The sequence below is a fragment of the Nerophis ophidion genome, linkage group LG29, assembly GCF_033978795.1.
Source record: "Nerophis ophidion isolate RoL-2023_Sa linkage group LG29, RoL_Noph_v1.0, whole genome shotgun sequence".
NCBI lineage: Eukaryota > Metazoa > Chordata > Actinopteri > Syngnathiformes > Syngnathidae > Nerophis > Nerophis ophidion.
Window position 1 is genome coordinate 21,633,693 of NC_084639.1, and position 22,689 is coordinate 21,656,381.

The 22,689-nt window shown below is 40.7% G+C and overlaps 1 protein-coding gene across 4 annotated transcripts in view; it reads right to left on the bottom strand.

Moving 5' to 3' along the window:
• The window catches only part of fstl5 (follistatin-like 5), a 465,215-nt gene that overhangs the window by 340,915 nt on the left and 101,611 nt on the right, over positions 1–22,689 (bottom strand). For all 4 annotated transcript variants that reach the window (XM_061891749.1, XM_061891746.1, XM_061891747.1 and 1 more), the window contains exon 3: positions 17,518–17,548. In XM_061891749.1, coding sequence (XP_061747733.1) covers positions 17,518–17,548 — 31 coding nt within the window. The remainder of the gene's footprint in view (positions 1–17,517; positions 17,549–22,689) is intronic.

Sequence of the window (22,689 nt, forward strand, 5' to 3'; positions counted from 1 at the left end):
GTTTTTTTTAAAGCATGAGAAAAAAACGGAAAAATCAAGGCATGAGTATAATTATAATAAACAAACAATTGAAATTTGCACAAAAAAAAGTTTTTTTTAAAGCATGAGAAAAAAAAATCTGGAAAAAAAACTTTCAAAAAAAATAATTAAAAACAACTGGAAAAACCAAGACATGAGCAAAGTACAGCAACTATAAGAAAAAAAATATGAACACAGTTTCAGTTTTTTAGGTCGCATGTCTAAAAAGCTATTGAGGCTTGAAATTTGGAAAATGGGTGAAAAAATTTAAATAAATAAATAAATTACATCTGGAAAAATCAAGGCATGAGTACAGTATAATAATAAACAAACAAACAATTAAAATGTGCAAAAAATACGATTTTAAAGAATTGGAAAAAAAACTGGCATGAATCGAGTACGACATGATGAAAGTGGTTTGGAGTTTTAAGGTCACATGACTGAAAAGCTATTGAAATAAATAGAGAAATAAAATCTGCAAAAAACCAAGGCATGAGTAAAAAAATAATGATGAACAGCAGGGGTGTGGGAAAAAAATCGATTCGAATACGAATCGCGATTCTCACGTTGTGCGATTCAGAATCGATTCTCTTTTTTTTTTTTTTTAAATCGATTTTTATCAATCCAACAGAACAATACACAGCAATACCATAACAATGCAATCCAATTCCAAAACCGAACCTGACCCAGCAACACTCAGAACTGCAATAAACAGAGCAATTGAGAGGAAACACAAACATGACACAGAACAAAACAAAAGTAGTGAAACAAAAATGAATATTATCAACAACAGTATCAAAATTAGTTATGAATTCAGCATAGCAGTGATTAAAAATCCCTCATTCACATTATCATTAGATATTTAAAAAAATAACTGTGGCTTACACTTGCATCGCATCTCATAAGCTTGACAACACACTGTGTCCAATATTTTCACAAAGATAAAATAAGTCATATTTTTGGTTCGTTTAATAATTCAAACAAATTTACGTTATTGCAATCAGTCGATAAAAAATTCTCCTTTACAATTTTTAAAGCTTTTTTAAAAAATGTACTACTCTGCTAGCATGTCTCCTGCTGAAATCTGTCACAACTGGGCTTGAACATGGATCGTACTCACGAGCGAGGCGTGGACGTGAGTACATGATATTTAATAAACCAACAAACAACAAAAAGCGCTCACAATGGAGGTACAAAACTTGGCTACACAGTACAAACGTGAAACAAAAACACCTGCTCGGTGGCATGATATGATGGACATAAACTAAAGGACTTTGCACAAAAACAATTGGCTATGAATTATAAACAAAGACTTACTTGGACAAAATGAAGAGCGTAGCAAGGCATGGAGCAGATAAACGAGGGCGTGAAGGAGGTGCAGCATGGGTAGCGTGTGTGCGAGTGTGAAGATCCCAAAATGATGAACAGAAAGAAAATTACTTAAATAATGGCTGTGATAATCAGGAACAGGTGCGGGACTGAGGGCAGGGGCGTGGCAAGGTGGGAACTAACGCGTTGGCATGGAAACAAACAAAACCAGCAAGTGCAAAACGGGACTGAATGTCCAAAATCAAAACATAACATCCATCCATCCATCCATTTCTACCGCTTATTCCCCGATTGTAGCTGAGATAGGCGCCAGTGCCCCCCGCTACCCCAAAAAGGGAAAACATAACATGACAAAACAAAACATGATCCATAGGTGTGACAAAATCCTATGTATTGAATGAATGCAGAATCCTTTTGAATCGGAAAAAAATATCGTGCGGCAAGACATTGTTGGGGGGAAGACGGAAAACACAGACTTTAAGGTTTTACTACTTACGTATAAAATACTACACGGTCTAGCTCCATCCTATCTTGCCGATTGTATTGTACCATAAGTCCCGGCAAGAATTCTGCGTTCAAAAGACTCCGGCTTATTAGTGATTCCTAAAGCCCAACAAAAGTCTGCGGGCTATAGAGCGTTTTCCGTTCGGGCTCCAGTACTCTGGAATGCCTTCCCGGTAACAGTTCGAGATGCTACCTCAGTAGAAGCATTTAAGTCTCACCTGTATACTCTAGCCTTTAAATAGACCTCCTTTTTAGACCAGTTGATCTGCCGCTTCTTTTCTTTTTTCTCCTATGTCCCCCGCTCCCTTGTGGACTGGGTCCGGTCCGATGACCATGGATGAAGTACTGGCTGTCCAGAGTCGAAACCCAGGATGGCTGGGGACATCTCTACGCTGCTGATCCGACTCCGCTTGGGATGGTTTCCTGTGGACGGGACTCTCGCTGCTGTCTTGGATCCGCTTTGAACTGAACTCTCGCGGCTGTGTTGGAGCCACTATGGATTGAACTTTCACAGTATCATGTTAGACCCGCTCGACATCCATTGCTTTCGGTCCCCTAGAGGGGGAGGGGGTTGCCCACATCTGAGGTCCTCTCCAAGGTTTCTCATAGTCAGCATTGTCACTGGCGTCCCACTGGATGTGAATTCTCCCTGCCCACTGGGTGTGAGTTTTCCTTGCCCTTTTGTGGGTTCTTCCGAGGATGTCGGAGTCGTAATGGTTTGTGCAATCCTTTGAGACATTTGTGATTTAGGGCTATATAAATAAACATTGATTAGAAAGCAAAATCCAAAAAGACTCTGTAAAAATACCGCAAGTACGGGCTGCAAAACCTGGTATGTGTATTGTGTCAAAAAAGGTTAAATATTGTAAAGCGCTGTGTGAAGTGTGCAAGAACGTCACTGATCCAGAAGTCGCAGGTACGAGACCTGTTAGATATCGTTTTTGAATCGAGAATAGCAATGAATCGGGAAAAACAAAAACGATATATAATCGAATCGCGACCCCCAGAATCGATATTGAATCGAATCGTGGGGCGGTATAGCTCGTTTGGTAGAGTGCCCGTGCCAGCAACTTGAGGGTTCCAGGTTCGATTCCCGCTCCCGCCATCCTAGTCACTGCCGTTGTGTCCTTAGGCAAGACACTTTACACACCTGCTCCCAGTGCCACCCACACTGGTTTAAATGGAACTTAGATATTGGGTTCCACTATGTAAAGCGCTTTGAGTCACTAGAGAAAAGCGCTATATAAATATAATTCACTTCATTTCACTTCACCCAAAGATTCGCAGCCTTAATGAACAGACAATATGAACGTGGTTTTGGGTTTTTAGGTCACATGACTAAAAAGCTATTGACGATTGACCAATCCTCAACCAGCCACTGACAAGTCATTTATTGACGGTCCCTTAACCAGACGAGTCTGGCTGGATGTTCAACATCCAACTTGAAAGCAACTGGAAGACGTCACGTCGCACAGGAGATGTTTAAAAACCCCATGATGGATGTCGCCAGCCTCCAGACGCCATGTTGACGCTCACACAGAACCTCGCACTCGACCGGGTGTTGTTGACAACGCAACACGTCCCTTTCCATTTCAAGAGATGCCATTAAGCCTTCCGAGTCTCTTTGACGTATTAGTTACTGTTTTTTCTCCCGCCTCGCCGCCATTGATTGCGTCCCCCCCCCTACCCCTGAGCCCTCGGCGAGCGTCGGGGCTGCATTTGATTACCGCCGGCAAACATTCTGACATTCACACGAGGCAATTTCCAATTACCACGCAATCGCTTTGTGGCGCGTAATTGTGGTTCCTTTGATTCGAAATTGCTATTTGCTAGGATCAGGGCGCATCTCGGGCGGCAGCTTTGGAGAGCCTTCGCCTCGTCGTTGAAACGCCGCGGAGCGTCTAAAGCAGCAACTTAATAACATCCCCAGAAGAAGCTCTGTAATTTACTTTTGATAGACCGTGTTGTATCTTTGGGCGCGTCAACATTCAGGGACTAAGATTTCATTAAGAATACATTTTTGATGCAGTAAGTTGTAGTGTTTACAGTAGCACCTCAGTTGGTTCCTTTTGGCACTCTTAACTCATAGTGCAGTTTACACGTATCTCTTATGTGTGACTGCCATCATATTGCAGTCTACAGGTATCTCTTATGTGTGACTGCCATCATATTGCAGTCTACAGGTATGTCTTATAAGTGACTGCCATCATATTGCAGTCTACAGGTATCTCTTATGTGTGACTGCCATCATGTTGCAGTCTGCACATATCTCTTATGTGTGACTACCATCATATTGCAGTCTACACTTATCTTTTATGTGTGACTGGCATCATGTTGCAGTCTGCATATATATCTTATGTGTGACTGCTATCATATTGCAGTCCGCACATTTCTCTTATGTGTGACTGCCATCATATTGCAGTTTACATATATCTCTTATGTCTGACTGCCATCATATTGCAGTCTACACACATATATATTATGTGTGACAGCCATCATATTGCAGTCTGCACATATCTCTTATGTGTGACTGCCATCATGTTGCAGTCTGCATGTATATATTATATGTGACTGCCATAATGTTACAGTCCGCACATACATCTTATGTGTGATGGCCATCATGTTGCAGTGTGCATGTATCTCTTATGTCTGACTGCCATCATATTGCAGTTTACATATATCTCTTATGTGTGACTGCCGTCATGTTGCAGTCCCCACGTTTCTCTTATGTGTGACTGCCGTATACTAGTCAGACTTATCATTTCAACATGTACCAATTAAAATTGCTTCGATTTCGGTAAGCACAACCAGAATTATTTTGTACCTTAGGTGCACTGTTGAGTTTTGAGAAAATGAAAAAAATTTAAGTGCACCTTAAAGTCCAAAAAACACAGTTGTTAGTCTTTCCTCAACTGAAGTCTTTTAAGCCTTGACGGATGGTTTTTTTTCCCTTTTTTTTTGTATTTTTTCCAGCGCCGGCGTCGTAAAAGTGAGGTATTAATGCTGAATTGACCCCGCTTGTGTAATCATCGGAAGAAGGCTCCGGCGCGTGAATTATTTATGACTTTTCTCCGGGACGCCGCCCCGGCTCCTCCTCGTCAAATGAGACAGCTGAAAAGATGCCAGAGTGAGACCTCCCCTCTCGATTTATGGAAGGAGAAGAAGTGGTGTGAGCGAATGGCAGCAGACGCAATTAATTCGGCCTCCGATGTTGACCCGCCTCGTTTACATGACACTCGCTGTTTAGAGGAGATGAAGCGGTCATTTACACTTTTTTTTCCATTTTTTGATGTAAATCACGCGACGAGGGAAGGTTGTTTGTTTTCAAGCTAATCAATTAGCAATAAACTAATCAATCTCCCTGTCACGAGATTAAAAAAAAAAAAATACGGAAGAATAAAATTCAGTAGCGGGCGCGTCCTCAATTAGCAAGTAACGAGGTGAGAGGACGACCCCTGATGGTGGCTGACATAAATCAACACACTTGTGGGGTTTTCCCTCGCCTCTGTCGCCAAAGTGGTGCAGAGTCGCTCCAAAGAAGCTTGATAAAACTTCTGTTTGAGGTGGTAAGTATAAAAGTTATATCACACTGCGGAGGGGAGGGCGTGGCCTGCGGGCCTGCCGCAGCGACAGGTGAGTAGATGGCCCAGGTGGGCTTTGTTATCTAGTCACATAGATAGATAGATGGATGGATAGATAGATAGATAGATAGATGGATAGTGTTATGCCTGTTATATTGTGGACTATTACTAACACCTTGTGGCGATGGGAAATGCTGCGCGTCATTAGTTTGGCACTTCCGGTCTAGTTTAGGCACTTCCGGTTTACGATGTTAGTTCAGTTCACAAACAATGAGAAGTAGACGAGTTGTGTTAACTCTTACAAGCCTTGGAAAAGATAAGTCTGTAAGTAAACTGTTTAACTCGTTTATGTAACTCAATACTAAGAGTAAAGTGGCTAAATTTGATAGTAAGATGTGTATTGAAAAACGATTTTTGTGCACTATTTAAATGAATGTTTGAGGATTTAAAACCCATCAAGAGCAAGGGTGAAGTGTCTTGCTCAGGATACAACGGACGTGACGAGATTGGTACTAGGTGTGGATTGAACCCGAGGCCTTCGGGTTGCGCACGGCCACTCTCCCCCACTGCGCCACGCCGTATTTAAGCCGGTCTGTTTCTGTTGTTCGTCCTGGCGACTTTACCTCTACTCACGTCACGCCATGTAACCTTCACTCTGCTTCATGTCATTTTTACGGTTTCATGCTTAGTTCACGCTGTTTGATTCATAGTTCTATGCCAAGTATGTTTTTGTTTATTGTTCATAGTTTCTGCCTATGCAAGTTTTGTTTTAATTAGTCAAGTTTGTTCTCCGCCATTGTGCGCGCCTTTTGTTTGCCTTTCTTTGTAGTTATAGCGTTAAAATAAAATATGTCTTAACCTTCACGCCTTGCCCGCGCCAACTTTCCTTTGCCTTCCGGAAAAACAAACCCCAAAGTCCACGAATTGACAGTTTGTCATGTCTTGGTGATCAAGTTCTAATTAGTTATGTTCTGTTTTGTTTTTGACCTAATTAGTTCCTGCTTTTGCGCACCCTAGTTTGTTTTAGTTTCCATGACAACCATTAGTTTCACGTGGCTCATTTGTTTGAACTCACGCACCTGTCAATAATCACAGCACTATTTAAGCCTGTAATTGCCAGGCAGTCAGCCTGGCGATATTACCCTCTACTCACCCATGCCGATGATCCATGCTCTCTCAGTCCAAGTAAGTTTTCGTTATTCATGCCATAGTTGGCAAGTTTTATGTCCATAGTTTTGCCTTTGTGATAGTTTTGTTTTCTTAGCCAAGTTTCGAACCTCTGCTGAGAGCGCCTTTCGTTTGCCTTTCTTTGTAGTTATAGTGTTAAAATAAAATATCCCTTAACTTTCACGCCTTGCCCGCACCAACTTTCCTTTGCCTTCCGGAAAAACAAACCCCAAAGTCCACGTATTGACAGTTTCTGTCATGTCTTTGTGATCAAGTTCTAATTAGTTATGTTCTGTTTTGTTTTTGACTCAATTAGTTCCTGTTTTTGCGCACCCTGGTTTGTTTTAGTTCTTATGACAACCATTAGTTTCACCTGGCTCATTTTTTGGACTCACGGCACTATTTAAGCCTGTAGTTGCCAGGCCGTCAGCCTGGCGATATCACCCTCTACTCACCCATGCCGATGATCCATGCTCTCTCAGTCCAAGTAAGTTTTCGTTATTCATGCCAGAGTTGGCAAGTTTTGTTTTGTGTCCACAGTTTTGCCTTTGTGATTGTTTTTTTTTTCTTAGCCAAGTTTCGAACCTCTGCTGAGAGCGCCTTTCGTTTGCCTTTCTTTGTAGTTATAGTGTTAAAATAAAATTTGTCTTAACTTTCACGCCAACTTTCTTTTGCCTTCCGGGAAAACAAACCCCAAAGTCCACGTATTGACAGTTTCTGTCATGTCTTTGTGATCAAGTTCTAATTAGTTATGTTCTGTTTTGTTTTTGACTCAATTAGTTCCTGTTTTTGCGCACCCTGGTTTGTTTTGGTTCTTATGACAACCATTAGTTTCACCTGGCTCATTTTTTGGACTCACGTCACTATTTAAGCGTGTAGTTGCCAGGCAGTCAGCCTGGCGATATCACCCTCTACTCATCCATGCTGATAGTCCATGCTCTCTCGGTCCAAGTAAGTTTTCGTTGTTCATACCATAGTTGGCAAGTTTTATGTCCATAGTTTTGCCTTTGTGATAGTTTAGTTTTCTTAGCCAAGTTCCGAACCTCTGCTGAGAGCGCCTTTCGTTTGCCTTTCTTTGTAGTTATAGTGTTAAAATAAAATATGTCTTAACTTTCATGCCAACTTTCTTTTGCCTTCCGGAAAAACAAACCCCAAAGTCCACGTATTGACAGTTTCTGTCATGTCTTTGTGATCAAGTTCTAATTAGTTATGTTCTGTTTTGTTTTTGACCTAATTAGTTCCTGTTTTTGCGCACCCTGGTTTGTTTTAGTTCTTATGACAACCATTAGTTTCACCTGGCTCATTTTTTGGACTCACGGCACCATTTAAGCCTGTAGTTGCCAGGCAGTCAGCCCGGCGATATCACCCTCTACTCACCCATGTCGATGATCCATGCTCTCTCAGTCCAAGTAAGTTTTCATTATTCATGCCATAGTTGGCAAGTTTTGTTTTATGTCCATAGTTTTGCCTTTGTGATAGTTTTGTTTTCTTAGCCAAGTTCCGAACCTCTGCTGAGAGCGCCTTTCGTTTGCCTTTCTTTGTAGTTATAGTGTTAAAATAAAATATGTCTTTACCTTCACGCCTTGCACGCGCCAACTTTCCTTTGCCTTCCGGAAAAACAAACCCCAAAGTCCACGTATTGACAGTTTCTGTCATGTCTTTGTGATCAAGTTCTAATTAGTTATGTTCTGTTTTGTTTTTGACCTAATTAGTTCCTGTTTTTGCGCACCCTGGTTTGTTTTAGTTCTTATGGCAACCATTAGTTTCACCTGGCTCATTTTTTGGACTCACGGCACTATTTAAGCCCGTAGTTGCCAGGCAGTCAGCCTGGCGATACCACCCTCTACTCACCCATGTCGATGATCCATGCTCTCTCAGCCCAGGTAAGTTTTCGTTATTCATGCCATAGTTGGCAAGTTTTGTTTTATGTCCATAGTTTTGCCTTTGTGATAGTTGTGTTCTCTTTGCAGAAGTTCCGAACCTCTGCTGAGAGCGCCTTTCGTTTGCCTTTCTTTGTAGTTATAGTGTTAAAATAAAATATGTCTTAACCTTCACGCCAACTGTCTTTTGCCTTCCGGAAAAACAAACCCCAAAGTCCACGTATTGACAGTTTCTGTCATGTCTTTGTGATCAAGTTCTAATTAGTTATGTTCTGTTTTGTTTTTGACTCAATTAGTTCCTGTTTTTGCGCATCCTGGTTTGTTTTAGTTCTTATGGCAACCATTAGTTTCACCTGGCTCATTTGTTTGAACTCACGCACCTGTCAATAATCACAGCACCATTTAAGCCTGTAGTCGCCAGGCAGTCAGGCTGGTCATGCGGCGGTATAACCGATGCTATTTTGAGAGGTAATCATTGAAGTCGGACACCACTGAAGGCCTAGGTGGGATCCAGACCGTAGTGATATTAGTGATCGCTGCATTTCCAGCCCGATTGCCAGCTCGCTTGCATCCTCCTCCTAATTAAAGAGAGTCTGGCATGAAGGCAGAGGAGAGCGGACGAGTCTAAATGCAGCTTTTTTTTAATTGCTTGCTTGTTACATGAGCGTCCAGACCCGCCGCCGCGTCCAAGTCTTTGTGTCGAGTTGGTAAGTTCACCGCTGCAACCTGATTTGGATTCGTGCACAGAAAAAAAAAAAAAAAAAAGCAGCCCTTTGTGTTGCCTGAGTCCACCGTCGAGCTGCCAGCAAAAAAAACTCCACAATGACTTTAAAAAAAATAAATAAAGAAAACTGGACCACTTCGAAAGCTCAGCGCCGTCACAAATGTGGGATTTTTCCTCCGCTTTGATCAGCGGCGTTTAGCCGAGCGACAAGACGGGAAGGCGAGTCGGTGTTCCGCTGCCCCTAAATAACTCCTGAAAACTGAAAACTGAAATCTAAGTAGGATTAAATACCTCAAATAAGGTTGATATTTGCTTATTTTCTGTCTGATAAGATCAATCTTCTCACTTTTAACTCCGGCCTCTGATGAGGACGGTCGCACTCGCCGTTCCCTCCTAGTTCTCTTTGTCTTTGTCCTTGTCTGAACTTTTTTTAAAAGCCTCTTTCTTTGCGCTGTCCTCTAATCCAAATTTCAATATGAATATGATCAGCTTGACGCAATTGACACAGTCTTTTCGACAAGAAAAAGAGATTCGGGGGAGCCTGGCTGCCCTGATGGAACCAAGACTCTGGGTTACGTGAGGGACTCCTGGAGGACCATTTGCCTCTCAGTCCTTTCCACCGAGGACGTCGAAGACATCTACCTATTTGGATCTGTGATCGCGGGACACTTGCTGATTGCTCTGGTGTATCGACAAATTCGGAAGACGATGGCAGCCACTCAAGGGGCCCAACGGCTTTTCAACAAAATGAAAGGATTGGGTCGAGCTGTTGGTACACAGACTGGAGCGATTTCTGGGTTAAATCGCAAAAAGGATCTCATCTTGGAAAAGTTAGCAGAAAAGGAATAATTAATTGGAATCGAAGAAAATCCAGCATGGACAACAGAGGAGATAAGTCACTATTTTGTCTTCTCGAAGATCTATGATTTGGACTCCCTGAATGGCCTTGACACGGGAACAGGCTGTTCTGAAGAAAATCTCCTGAAGACTCCTCAAAGATAGACGCTTTTGACCTCTCCTTTTTGTAGCCGAACTTTATCGGCCTCGGTCATACGAAAACATTCATCATCTCTCCCAAGTTAATTGGGCATATACGCACGCATAATCCCCACCCTTGAAATCAACGCCTTAACTCCTCTGGGGCCGTGGATGGCTGAGCGGCCTAGTGGTTGGAGTGTCCGCCCTGAGATCGGTAGGTTGAGAGTTCAAATCCCGGCCGAGTCATACCAAAGACTATAAAAATGGGACTCATTTGGAATTGGGGGTTAAATCACCAAAAATGATTCCCGGGCGCGGCACCGCTGCCGCCCACTGCTCCCCTCACCTCCCAGGGGGTGATCAAGGGTGATGGGTCAAATGCAGAGAATAATTTCGCCACACCTAGTGTGTGTGTGACAATCATTGGTACTTTAACTTTAAGTTTATATAGCGGTAGGGATGTCGTGGAGACATGAAACAAAAACCTCCATGTAGGTCTCACTTAGACCTACATTTCATTTATTTACATTCTTCAGCAAAAATCAACAGGACGTTGGCAATTACCCCTTTCAAAACAAAAGTTTTGTAAAAACCCGTCACCTATTTCAAACATTATCTCCTCTGAGCGCGTTTGTTGTGTCGGTTTCAAACTAGCACAGGAACAATTTTGAACCCTTCTGATTAAAAGTTGCGGAAAAAAGTTTTTCCAACTGCTTCAAAGAACCGCTGCGCTGATGCATCAGCGCCAACGTGACCACACAATGCAGAGAAGGTAGGTACTGTGCGGGTAAAGATATGCTGACTGGCTGAAAGAAGGAGGAACCAGTTTGACTCCAGGATGCAGAGAAGGTTGGTAATGTGCAGGTAAAGATATGTTGAATGGGTAAATGCAGGAAACAAGAGCAAAAGTCGGTCCCGTCCATCGTTGCTTGCAGTTTTAGGGTCCTTGGCCCATGGCAAAGGACTCCTGTGGAGTCCTTTGCCATGGGCCAAGGACCCTATTGAAACTGCTGTGTTTTATTATTATTCCGCACCTACGCGCTATAATTTGACCCCCTTAACATGCTTCAAAACTCACCAAATTTGACACACACGTCGGTATAGCAAACCTTCCCAACATATTAAGCAACCAATCCCCCAAAATGAAAATTGCGCTCTAGCGCCCCCTAGGAAAAAAATACAGACAAAACTGCATGTAACTTCTGTTAGGAATGTCGTAGCGACATGAAATAAAAACTCCTATGTAGGTCTGACTTAGACCCAATTTTCATAGACCCACTTCTTTCAGCAAAAATCTACAGGAAGTTGGCAAAAACCCCTTCAAAATAAAATGTTCGCAAAAAATGCAATTCTGCCTCTTTGCGCTGTAATTTGACCCCTTTAAAATGCTTCAAAAGTCACCAAACTTGTCGCACACATAAGGACTGTAGAATATTGCGATCTAATGAAAAAAAACAAACCCCAAAACTCAAAATTGCGCTCCAGCGCTATTTTTGAATAAAACACTGAAAAAACTGCTCCTAGGAAGAAAACACAGACAAAATTGCTTGTAACTTCCGGTAAGAATATCGGAGAGACATGAAACAAAAACCTCTATGTAGGTCTTGCTTAGACCTACATTTCATAGATTGACCACCCCCAACAAAAATCAACAGGAAGTTTGCAATCCCCCCTTCAAAACAAAAGTTTTGTAAAAACCGGTCACCTTTCTTCAAACATTATCTCCTCTGAGTGTGTTTGTTGTTTTGGCTTCAAACTCGCACAGGAGAGAGATTGAACCCTTCTGATTCAAATCAAAGAACAAAGTTTTGATAAGTTCTCAGGCTTTGATTTTACACGCCTTCAAAGAACCCCTGTGCAAAGTCTCCTAAAAAATGTCATTTTTGCCTCTTTGAGCTGTTATTTGACCCCCTTAAAATGCTTCTAAACTCACCAAACTTGACACACACACATCAGGAAAAAAATTGCGATCTGATGAAAAAACCTAACCTCAAAACTCAAAATTGCGCTCTACCGGCCCCCTAGGAATAAAACACGGACAAACTGCTCCTAGGAAGAAAATACAGACAAAACTGCTTGTAACTTCCGGTAGGAATGTCAAAGAGACATGAAACGAAAAACACTGTGTAGGTCTCACTTAGACCTACATTTTAATAATTAACATACTTTAGCAAAAATCAACAGGAAGTTTGATATTTTCACTTCAATACAACAACTGCATTACTTTCACAATGCATTAGATTCTCAAAATAGTGGCTCCAAGCCGTCTTCTAACGCTTATCCGGCCGTGGGTCTCGGGGGCAGCAGCCAAAGGCGGACCCGACCAACGCTGCTTGCAGCTTTAATTTTACTTGTTTTGGAAAGTCTTGACAAGCCAAATTTTCTTGTTTTAATGGCAGATAATTTTGCTTAATTCAAGTAAAATACCCCTCATTGTTTTATTTTTTTTCTCTTGTTTTTCAACACTGACTTTTTGCAGTGTGCCGCCACCAACGATTTCCGCGCTGGCCTTCACGCGCATTAGCATTCCAACCTTACTGCCTGCGTGAATAAAAGTCGGCGCTGGAGAGAGGAAATACGAACACGGCGCGTCCTTGTAGGCCTCATGTAAAAACCATGTTGAGGTCGGCGCCCTAGCCTTGTTTCCGAGGACCCGCGGACCCCCCGGCCCACACTTTGGTCTGCAAGAAAATCTTTTATTCATGTTGATTTTGCTCTGCATCGCACATACGTATAACGTACACTTTGGCAATCCGTACATCCTTAAACCTGGAATATATGCATTTAATCTGTATACCTGACGCCTGAAACGTGACATATTGTGAGGCGGCACTTTACATTTCAGCCGCCGGCAGAGGTTTGAACATCTTAAAATGTATTTAGTGGCAATTCCAACTTTGACCATTTTCAGCAGACTGCATTCCGAAATTATCAACCCACCCTTTCTCCTCACACGAGATCCACTCAGGAACGGGGCCGGGTGAAACCCCTCCCATAAAGTAAGGACATAATGGACTTGACGTGACATAGTGCGCAACACAACTCAAATATTCCAAAACCAAAAATAAAATGTCACCAAAACATTTTTCTCTTACGTATATCTCACAAAAACCCAAAAGCAGTGAAGTTGTCACGTTGTTAAAATGGTAAATAAATCACAAATCCCTTTCAACTTATATTCAATTGAATAGACTGCAAAAGAAATTATATTTAACGTTCAAACTAGAAAACTTTTTAATTTTTGCAAATATTAGCTCATTTGGAATTTGAAGCCTGCAACATTTTTCAAAAAAGCTGGCACGAGTGGCAAAAAAGACTGAGAAAGTTGAGGGATGCTCATCAAAACACTTATTGGGGACATCCCACAGGTGGACAGGCTGATCGGCAACGGGTGCGTGCCATGATTAGGTATAGAAACATGAAATGCTCAGTCATTCACAAACAAGGACGGGGCGAGGGTCACCACTTTTGTCAACAAACACCTGAGCAAATTGTTTTCGAACAACATTTCTCAAACGGCTATGGCATTTACGCGCCGTAATTTAATCAAAAGGTTCACAGAATCTGGAGAAATCACTGTACGTGAACGTAATAAACGTTAAATACCCGTGAACTTCGATCCCTCAGGTGGTACTGCATAAAAAAGCGACATCAATCTCGGTAATAAGAGTTGGTCGCTACATCTGGAAGTGCAAGTTAAAACTCTACAATTCAAAGTGAAAGCCATTTATCAACAACACCCAGAAACGCCGATGGCTTCACTGGGCCTGAGCTCATGTAAGATGTACTGATGCAAAGTGGAAAAATGTTCTGTGGTCTACCGAGTCCACATTTCATGTTTTTTTTTTTTTGGATACTGTGGACGTCGTGTCCTTTGGACCAAACAAGAAAAAAGAACCATCCGGACTCTTCTAGGCGCAAAGTTAAAAAGTCAACATCTGTGGGTGGTATGGGGGTGTATTAGTGTATTGTAACACTTTGGTGCAGTTCGCTTTACATTCACAGTTTTTTTTTTGTTCGTTTGTTTATGGGACCAAAGGCTGTCTAGGTCCACTACACTACTGTATTTTAATGTTGTCATTACGGGACAAGCGGTAGAAAATGGATGGATGGATGGTACTTAATGAATACTTAAGACTACTACACTACTGTATTTTAATGTTGTCATTATGGTGGTACTTAACGAATACTTAGGTCTACTACACTACTGTATTTTGATGTTGTCATTATGGTGGTACTTAATGAATACTTAGGTCTACTACACTACTGTATATAATGTTGTCCTTATCGTCATGATCCGCTACTTGGATCATGGCATGTTATTGTTTTGTTCTGTTATTTTGTCTTCCTTAGTTCCTGGTGGCACTTCCTGTTTTGATCTGTTGTCATAGTTACGTATTAGTGCCACTTGCCTTGTGTTTTTGCCGCGCACCTGCCTCCTGATTTCTGTCCCTATTCAAGCCAGCCCTTTTTGGTCATTATGGTGGTACTTAATGAATACTTAGGTCTACTACACTATATTTTATTGTCATGGTGGTACTTAATGAATACTTAGGTCTACTACACTACTGTATTTTAATGCAGTCATTATGGTGGTACTTAATGAATACTTAAGACTAGTACACTACTGTATTTTAATGCGGCCATTAATGTGGTACTTAATTAATACTTAGGTCTACCACACTACTGTATTTAATGTTGTCATAATAGTGGTACTTAATGAATACTTAGGTCTACTACACTACTGTATTTTAATGTTGTCGATATTGTGGTACTTAATGAATACTTAGGTCTACTACACTACTGTATTTTAATGATGTCATTATGGTGGTACTTAATGAATACTTAGGTCTACTACACTACTGTATTCAATGTTGTCCTTATTGTCATGATCCGCTACTTCGATCATGGCATGTTATGGTTTTGTTCTGTTATTTTGTCTTCCTTAGTTCCTGGTGGCACTTCCTGTCTTGATCTGTTGTCATAGTTACGTATTAGTGTCACCTGCCTTGTGTTTTTGCCTCCTAATTTCTGTCCCTATTCAAGCCAGCCCTTTTTTGTCATAATGGTGGTACTTAATGAATACTTAGGTCTACTACACTACTGTATTTTAATGTTGTCAATATTAATGAATACTTAGGTCTACTACACTACTGTATTTTAATGTTGTCATTATGGTGATACTTAATGAATACTTAGGTGTACTACACTACTGTATTATAATGTCATTATGGTAATACTTAATACATACTTAAGTTTACTACGCTACTGTATTTTAATGGTGTCATTACGGGACAAGGGGTAGAAAATTGATGGATGGATCGATGGATGGTACTTAATGAATACTTAGGTCTACTACACTACTGTATTTAATGTTGTCATTATGGTGGTACTTAATGAATACTTAGGTCTACTACACTATTGTATTTTAATGTTGTCATTATGGTGATACTTTATAAATACTTAGGTCTACTACACTACTGTATTTTAATGTTGTCATTATGGTGGTACTTAATGAATACTTAAGTCTACTACACTACTGCATTTTAATGTTGCCATTATGGTGGTACTTAATTAATACTTAGGTCTACTACACTACTGTATTCTAATGTTGTCATTATGGTGGTACTTAATGAATACTTAGGTCTACTACACTATTGTATTTTAATGTTGTCATTATGGTGATACTTTATAAATACTTAGGTCTACTACACTACTGTATTTTAATGTTGTCATTATGGTGGTACTTAATGAATACTTAGGTCTACTACACTACTGTATTCTAATGTTGTCATTATGGTGGTACTTAATGAATACTTAGGTCTACCAGACTAGTGTATTTTAATGTTGTCAATATTAATGAATACTTAGGTCTACTACACTACTGTATTTTAATGTTGTCATTATGGTGATAATGAATACTTAGGTGTACTACACTACTGTATTTTAATGTTGTCATTATGGTAATACTTAATGCATACTTAAGTTTACTACGCTACTGTATTTAATGTCAAGGTGGTACTTAATGAATACTTAGGTCTACTACACTACTGTATTTTATTTTCAGGGTGATACTTAATGATTACTTAAGTCTACTACACTACTGTATTTAATGTTGTCATTATGGTGGTACTTAATGAATACTTAGGTCTTCTACACTACTGTATTTTAATGTTGTCATTATGGTAATACTTAATACACACTTAAGTTTACTACGCTACTGTATTTTAATGGTGTCATTACGGGACAAGCTGTAGAAAATTGATGGATGGATGAATGGATGGTACTTAATGAACACTTAGGTCTACTACACTACTGTATTTTAATGTTGTCCTTATGGTGGTACTTAATGAATACTTAGGTCTACTACACTACTGTATTTTAATGCAGTCATTATGGTGCTACTTAATGAATATTTAGGTCTACTACACTACTGTATTGTGGGTTCTTCCAAGGATGTTGTAGTCGTAATGATTTGTGCAGTCCTTTGAGACATTTGTGATTTGGGGCTATATAAATAAACATTGATTGATTGATTGATTGATATTGTTGTCATTATGGTGGTACTTAATGAATACTTAGGTCTACTACACTACTGTATTTTATTGTTGTCATTATGGTGGTTTTTAATGAATACTTAGGTCTACTACACTACTGTATTTTAAATTTGCTATTATGGTGGTACTTAATGAATACTTAAGTCTACTACACTACTGTATTTTAATGCAGTCATTATGGTGGTACTTAATGAATACTTAGGTCTACTACACTACTGTATTTTAATGTTGTCCTTATTGTCATGATCCGCTACTTGTATCGTGGCATGTTATGGTTTTGTTCTGTTATTTTGTCTTCCTTAGTTCCTGGTGGCACTTCCTGTTTTGATCTGTTGTCATAGTTGCCTTGTGTTTTTGCCTCCTAATTTCTGTCCCTATTCAAGCCAGCCCTTTTTTGTCATTATGGTGGTACTTAATGAATACTTAGGTCTACTATACTACTGTATATTAATGTTGTCATTATCTGTTGACTGTTCCATGCTTTTTGTTGGGACCTCCTTGCTTCTAACACATTTTTGTCATTCATAAAGTACAATTCTCCGCCGGCCACACTTTTCAAATCCGCCTCCAGTTGGGCTTAATTGGCAAAGCGCGACAATCTGCAAGGCAGAACGCTCCCTAGCCGGGATTCTATCCCCTTAATTGAATGCTTGTTGCATTTTAAAAGACACAAACGCTCACAGCGGCCATGTTTCCGCTATGCACAAATTCACACATGTGTCACTCACACCCACGATGAAAGAAGCAGAAATGGTAAAAAGATAAATAAAAAAACTTACCCTTCATCCTTAAGCTGCCAGGGATTCCATCCTGGAAGATAAAGCGAGAAAAATTCAACTGAGCGAGTGTGTCAATGAAACCTTTTTTATTTATTTATTCTGAATAAACACGCTGAAGCAATGCTGAAGAATGAAATGTCTGCAACGATAATTTTATTTCTATAAAATACCCAAACATCGGCTTTAAAAGGCAAGGGACGCTTAAAAGCTGATCTTATCAAACTTTTTTTTTTTTTTCTGAAAAACATTCACTGGCTGTAAAACTAACAACCAGGTGGCGCTAAAACTTCCATTCTAAAAGCATCAAATAGGCAGCCCACAACCTTTTTGTTGTTTGAATAAAACAAAAGAATTAGGGACGAGTGAAAAATAGGAAAAGGTGACAAAAAAATGTAGGATATAATAAAAAAAAGTTTAAAGGGGAACATTATCACAATTTCCGAAGGGTTAAAACCAACAAAAATCAGTTCCCAGTGGCTTATTTTATTTTTCGAAGTTTTTTTCAAAATTTTACCCATCATGGAATATCCCGAAAAAAGGATTTAAAGTGCCTGATTTTCGCTATCCGTAAATCCACCCGTCCATTTTCCTGTGGCGTCAAACAAACATGGCAGATAGAACAGAAAGATATAGCGATGGGATTCAGACTCGGATTTCAGCGGCTTAAGCGATTCAACAGATTACGCATGTGTTGAGTGTGGAGGCAGATAGCGAAAACCAAATTTAAGTAGAAACTGAAGCCATATCACGACGGACAAAGGCAACGAGGAAGAATTCGGCGATCGCCTTCGAACCAACGATTGCATCTTTTGACCGCTGGAGCAACTTAAATCTGTCGATTGGTAAGTGTTTGTTTGGCATTAAATGTGGGTGGGGGGAAAAGCTGGATGCAAATATAGCTACAAATGTACATACAGCTAGCCTAAATAGCATGTTAGCATCAATTAGCTGGTAGTCATGCTGTCAGGAAATATGTCTGATTAGCACATATGTCAATAACATCAACAAAACTTTGTGATTTTGTTGACTTTATCGTTGAAAATGCATCTGCTTTGAGCGTTGCAGGATATCCACACATCTCTGTCGTAGCATCGCTATCGTCGGTAAAATGTGCAGAACAAACCAGGGACTTTCGCACCTTTTGACACTGGTGCAATTTGAATCAGTCGATTGGTGAGTGTTTGTTTGGCATTAAATGTGGGTGGAGGGAAAGGCCGGTTGCAAATATAGTTACAAATGTACATACAGCTAGCCTAAATAACATGTTAGCATCAATTAGCTGGCAGTCATGCTGTCAGGAAATATGTCTGATTAGCACATATGTCAATAACATCAACAAAACTTTGTGATTTCGTTGACTTTATCGTTGAAAATGCATCTGCTTTGAGTGTCGCAGGATATCCACACATCTCTGTGGTAACATCGCTATCGTCGGTAAAATGTGCAGAACGAGGGACTTTCGCATATTTTGACACGGGTGCAACTTGAATCCGTCGATTGGTATGTGTTTGTTTGGCATTAAATGTGGGTGGGGGGAAAAGCTGGATGCAAATATAGCTACAAATGTACATAGAGCTAGCCTAAATAGCATTTTAGCATCGATTATCTGGCAGTCATGCTGTGAAGAAATATGTCTGATTAGCACATATGTCAATAACATCAATAAAACTTTGTGATTTTGTTGACTTTATCGTTGAAAATGCATCTGCTTTGAGTGTCGCAGGATATCCACACATCTCTGTGGTAACATCGCTATCGTCGGTAAAATGTGCAGAACAAACGAGGGACTTTCACATCTTTTGACACGGGTGCAACTTGAATCCGTCAATTGGTAAGTGTTTGTTTGGCATTAAACGTGGGTGGAGGGAAAGGCTGGATCCAAATATAGCTACAAATGTACATACAGCTAGCCTAAATCGCATGTTAGCATCAATTAGCTGGCAGTCATGCCGTGAGCAAATATGTCTAAATTGCACATATGTCAATAACATCAACAAAACTCTTTTTTGTGATTTCGTTGACTTTATCGTTGAAAATGCATCTGCTTTGAGTGACGCAGGATATCCACACATCTCTGTCGTAGCATCGCTATCGTCCGTAAAATGTGCAGAACAAACGAGGGACTTTCGCACCTTTTGACACGGGTGCAACTTGAATCCGTCGATTGGTATGTGTTTGTTTAGCATTAAATGTGGGTGGAGGGAAAGGCTGGATGCAAATATAGCTACAAATGTACATACAGCTAGCCTAAATAGCATTTTAGCATCAATTAGCTGGCAGTCATGCTGTGAGGAAATATTTCTGATTAGCACATATGTCAATAACATCAACAAAACTTTGTGATTTCGTTGACTTTATCGTTGAAAATGCATCTGCTTTGAGTGTCGCAGGATATCCACACATTTCTGTCGTAGCATCGCTATCGTCGGTAAAATGTGCAGAACAAACGAGGGACTTTCGCACCTTTTGACACGGGTGCAACTTGAATCCGTCGATTGGTAAGTGTTTGTTTGGCATTAAATGTGGGTGGAGGGAAAGGCTGGATGCAAATATAGCTACAAATGTACATAGAGCTAGCCTAGATAGCATGTTAGCATCGATTAGCTGGCAGTCATGCCGTGAGCAAATATGTCTGATTAGCACATATGTCAATAACATCAACAAAACTCATTTTTGTTATTTTGTTGACTTTATCGTTGAAAATGCATCTGCTTTGAGTGTCGCAGGATATCCACACATCTCTGTCGTAGCATCGCTATAGTCGGTGAAATGTGCGGAACAAATGAGGGACTTTCGCATCTTTTGACACGGGTGCAACCTGAATCCGTCGATTAGTATGTGTTTGTTTGGCATTAAATGTGTGTAGAAGTAAAGGCTGGTTGCAAATATAGCTACAAATGTACATACAGCTAGCCTAAATAGCATGTTAGCATCAATTAGCTGGCAGTCATGCTGTGAGGAAATATGTCTGATTAGCAGATATGTCAATAACATCAACAAAACTTTGTCATTTCGTTGACTTTATCGTTGAAAATGCATCTGCTTTGAGTGTCGCAGGATAGCCACACATCTCTGTCGTATCATCGCTATCGTCGGTAAAATGTGCAGAACAAACGAGGGACTTTCGCATCTTTTGACACGGGTGAAACTTGAATCTGTCGATTGGTATGTGTTTGTTTGGCATTAAATGTGGGTAGAAGGAAAGGCTGGATGCAAATATAGCTACAAATGTACATACAGCTACCCTAAATAGCATGTTAGCATCGATTAGCTGGCAGTCATGCTGTGAGCAAATATGTCTGATTAGCACATATGTCAATAACATCAACAAAACTTTGTGATTTCGTTGACTTTATCGTTGAAAATGCATCTGCTTTGAGTGTCGCAGGATATCCACACATCTCTGTGGTAGCATCGCTATCGTCGGTAAAATGTGCAGAACAAACGAGGGACTTTCGCATCTTTTGACACGGGTGCAATTTGAATCAGTCGATTGGTAAGTGTTTGTTTGGCATTAAATGTGGGTGGAGGGAAAGGCTGGATGCAAATATAGCTACAAATGAGGCATAATGATGCAATATGTAGATACAGCTAGTCAAAATAGTATTATAGCATCGATTAGCATGCCGTGCTAATCGATGCGCACTCCACGGAAGTCAACTTAAATCGGTCCCTGATCGTGTTACACCAGTACGGAAAACAGTCGAAAAAACAGAAAATAACAGAGCTGATTTGACTTGGTGTGTGTAATGTGTTTGAGAAAATGGCGGATTGCTTCCTGTTGTGACGTCACGGGTGAAAGGTCATCGCTCCCGACAGCGAACAATTGAAAGGCGTTTCAATCGCCAAATTCACCGTTTCAGAGTTCGGAAATCGGTTAAAAAAATATATGGTCTTTTTTCTGCAACATCAAGGTATATATTGACGCTTACATCGGTCTGGTGATAATGTTCCCCTTTAACAAAAAACATGTAGAATAAAATAAAACGTAGAGGGACATAGTTCACTCTTACACATAAAAGGTTACAAGAAAAAGTGTAAAAATAAAAATAAAAAAGAACATTTAGGGGCCTAGTGAAATATATTAAAAGCTTGCAAGAAAAAAGTGTGAAATAAAATAAAAAGAAAGTTTCGACACACAGCGAAACAAAACCGATAAAAGGTTGAAATAAGTTTTGAAGCTAAAATAAAATGGGGATATTAAAAAGTAGGATTAACAGAAGGTTCCCAAAAAAAGGGTGATATCATGTCAAATTAAACGGGGCGTTAGGGACTCACTGAAAGAATGAAAGGTGAAAAAGAACGATTTTAAATAAAAGAAGGAGAATTCATTTAAATGTATTCACAAGAAGAGTTTAGGAAAAAATAATACAAGTTTCCAAGAAAAAGTGTTGACCGTCACACTAATATTTATTTTGTCGTCTTTAACACAAAGTTAACATTATCTTTTATAATTGGAGTAAAGTTCCACCTCCACTTAGTTATATTCTGCATGTCTAAACAAAGAAAAACACCATTCATTTCCTTGCCAGGTCGGGTCGCGGGGGCAGCAGCCTAAGCAGGGAAGCCCAGACTTCCCTCTCCCCAGCCACTTCGTCCAGCTCCTCCCGGGAGATCCCAAGGCGTTCCCAGACCAGTCGGGAGACATTGTCTTCCTGACGTGTCCTGGGTCTCGGGCCGGATGTGCCCGAAACACCTCCCTAGGGAGGCGTTCGGGTGGCATCTTGACCAGATGCCCGAACCACCTCACCTGGCGGCTTTGCTTTGACGGAGCTTCTCACCCTATCTCTAAGGGAGAGACCCACCACCCTTGTCCTTTCGGTCATAACCAAAAGCTCATGACCACAGGTGGGGATGGGAACGGTAAATTGAGAGCTTTGCCTTCCGGCTCAGCTCCTTCTTCACCTCAACGGATCGATACAGCGTCCGCATTACGGAAGATCTGACCAGTCGATCTCACGATCCACTCTTCCCTCACTGGTGAACAAGACTCCGAGGTACTTGAACTCCTCCACTGGGGGCAGGGTCTCCTCCCCAACCCCGGAGATGGCACTCCACCCTTTTCCGGGCAAGAACCATGGACTCGGACTTGGAGGTGCTGAGTCTCATCCCGGTCGCTTCACAACCGATCCAGTGAGAGCTGGAGATCCTGGCCAGATGAAGCCATCAGAA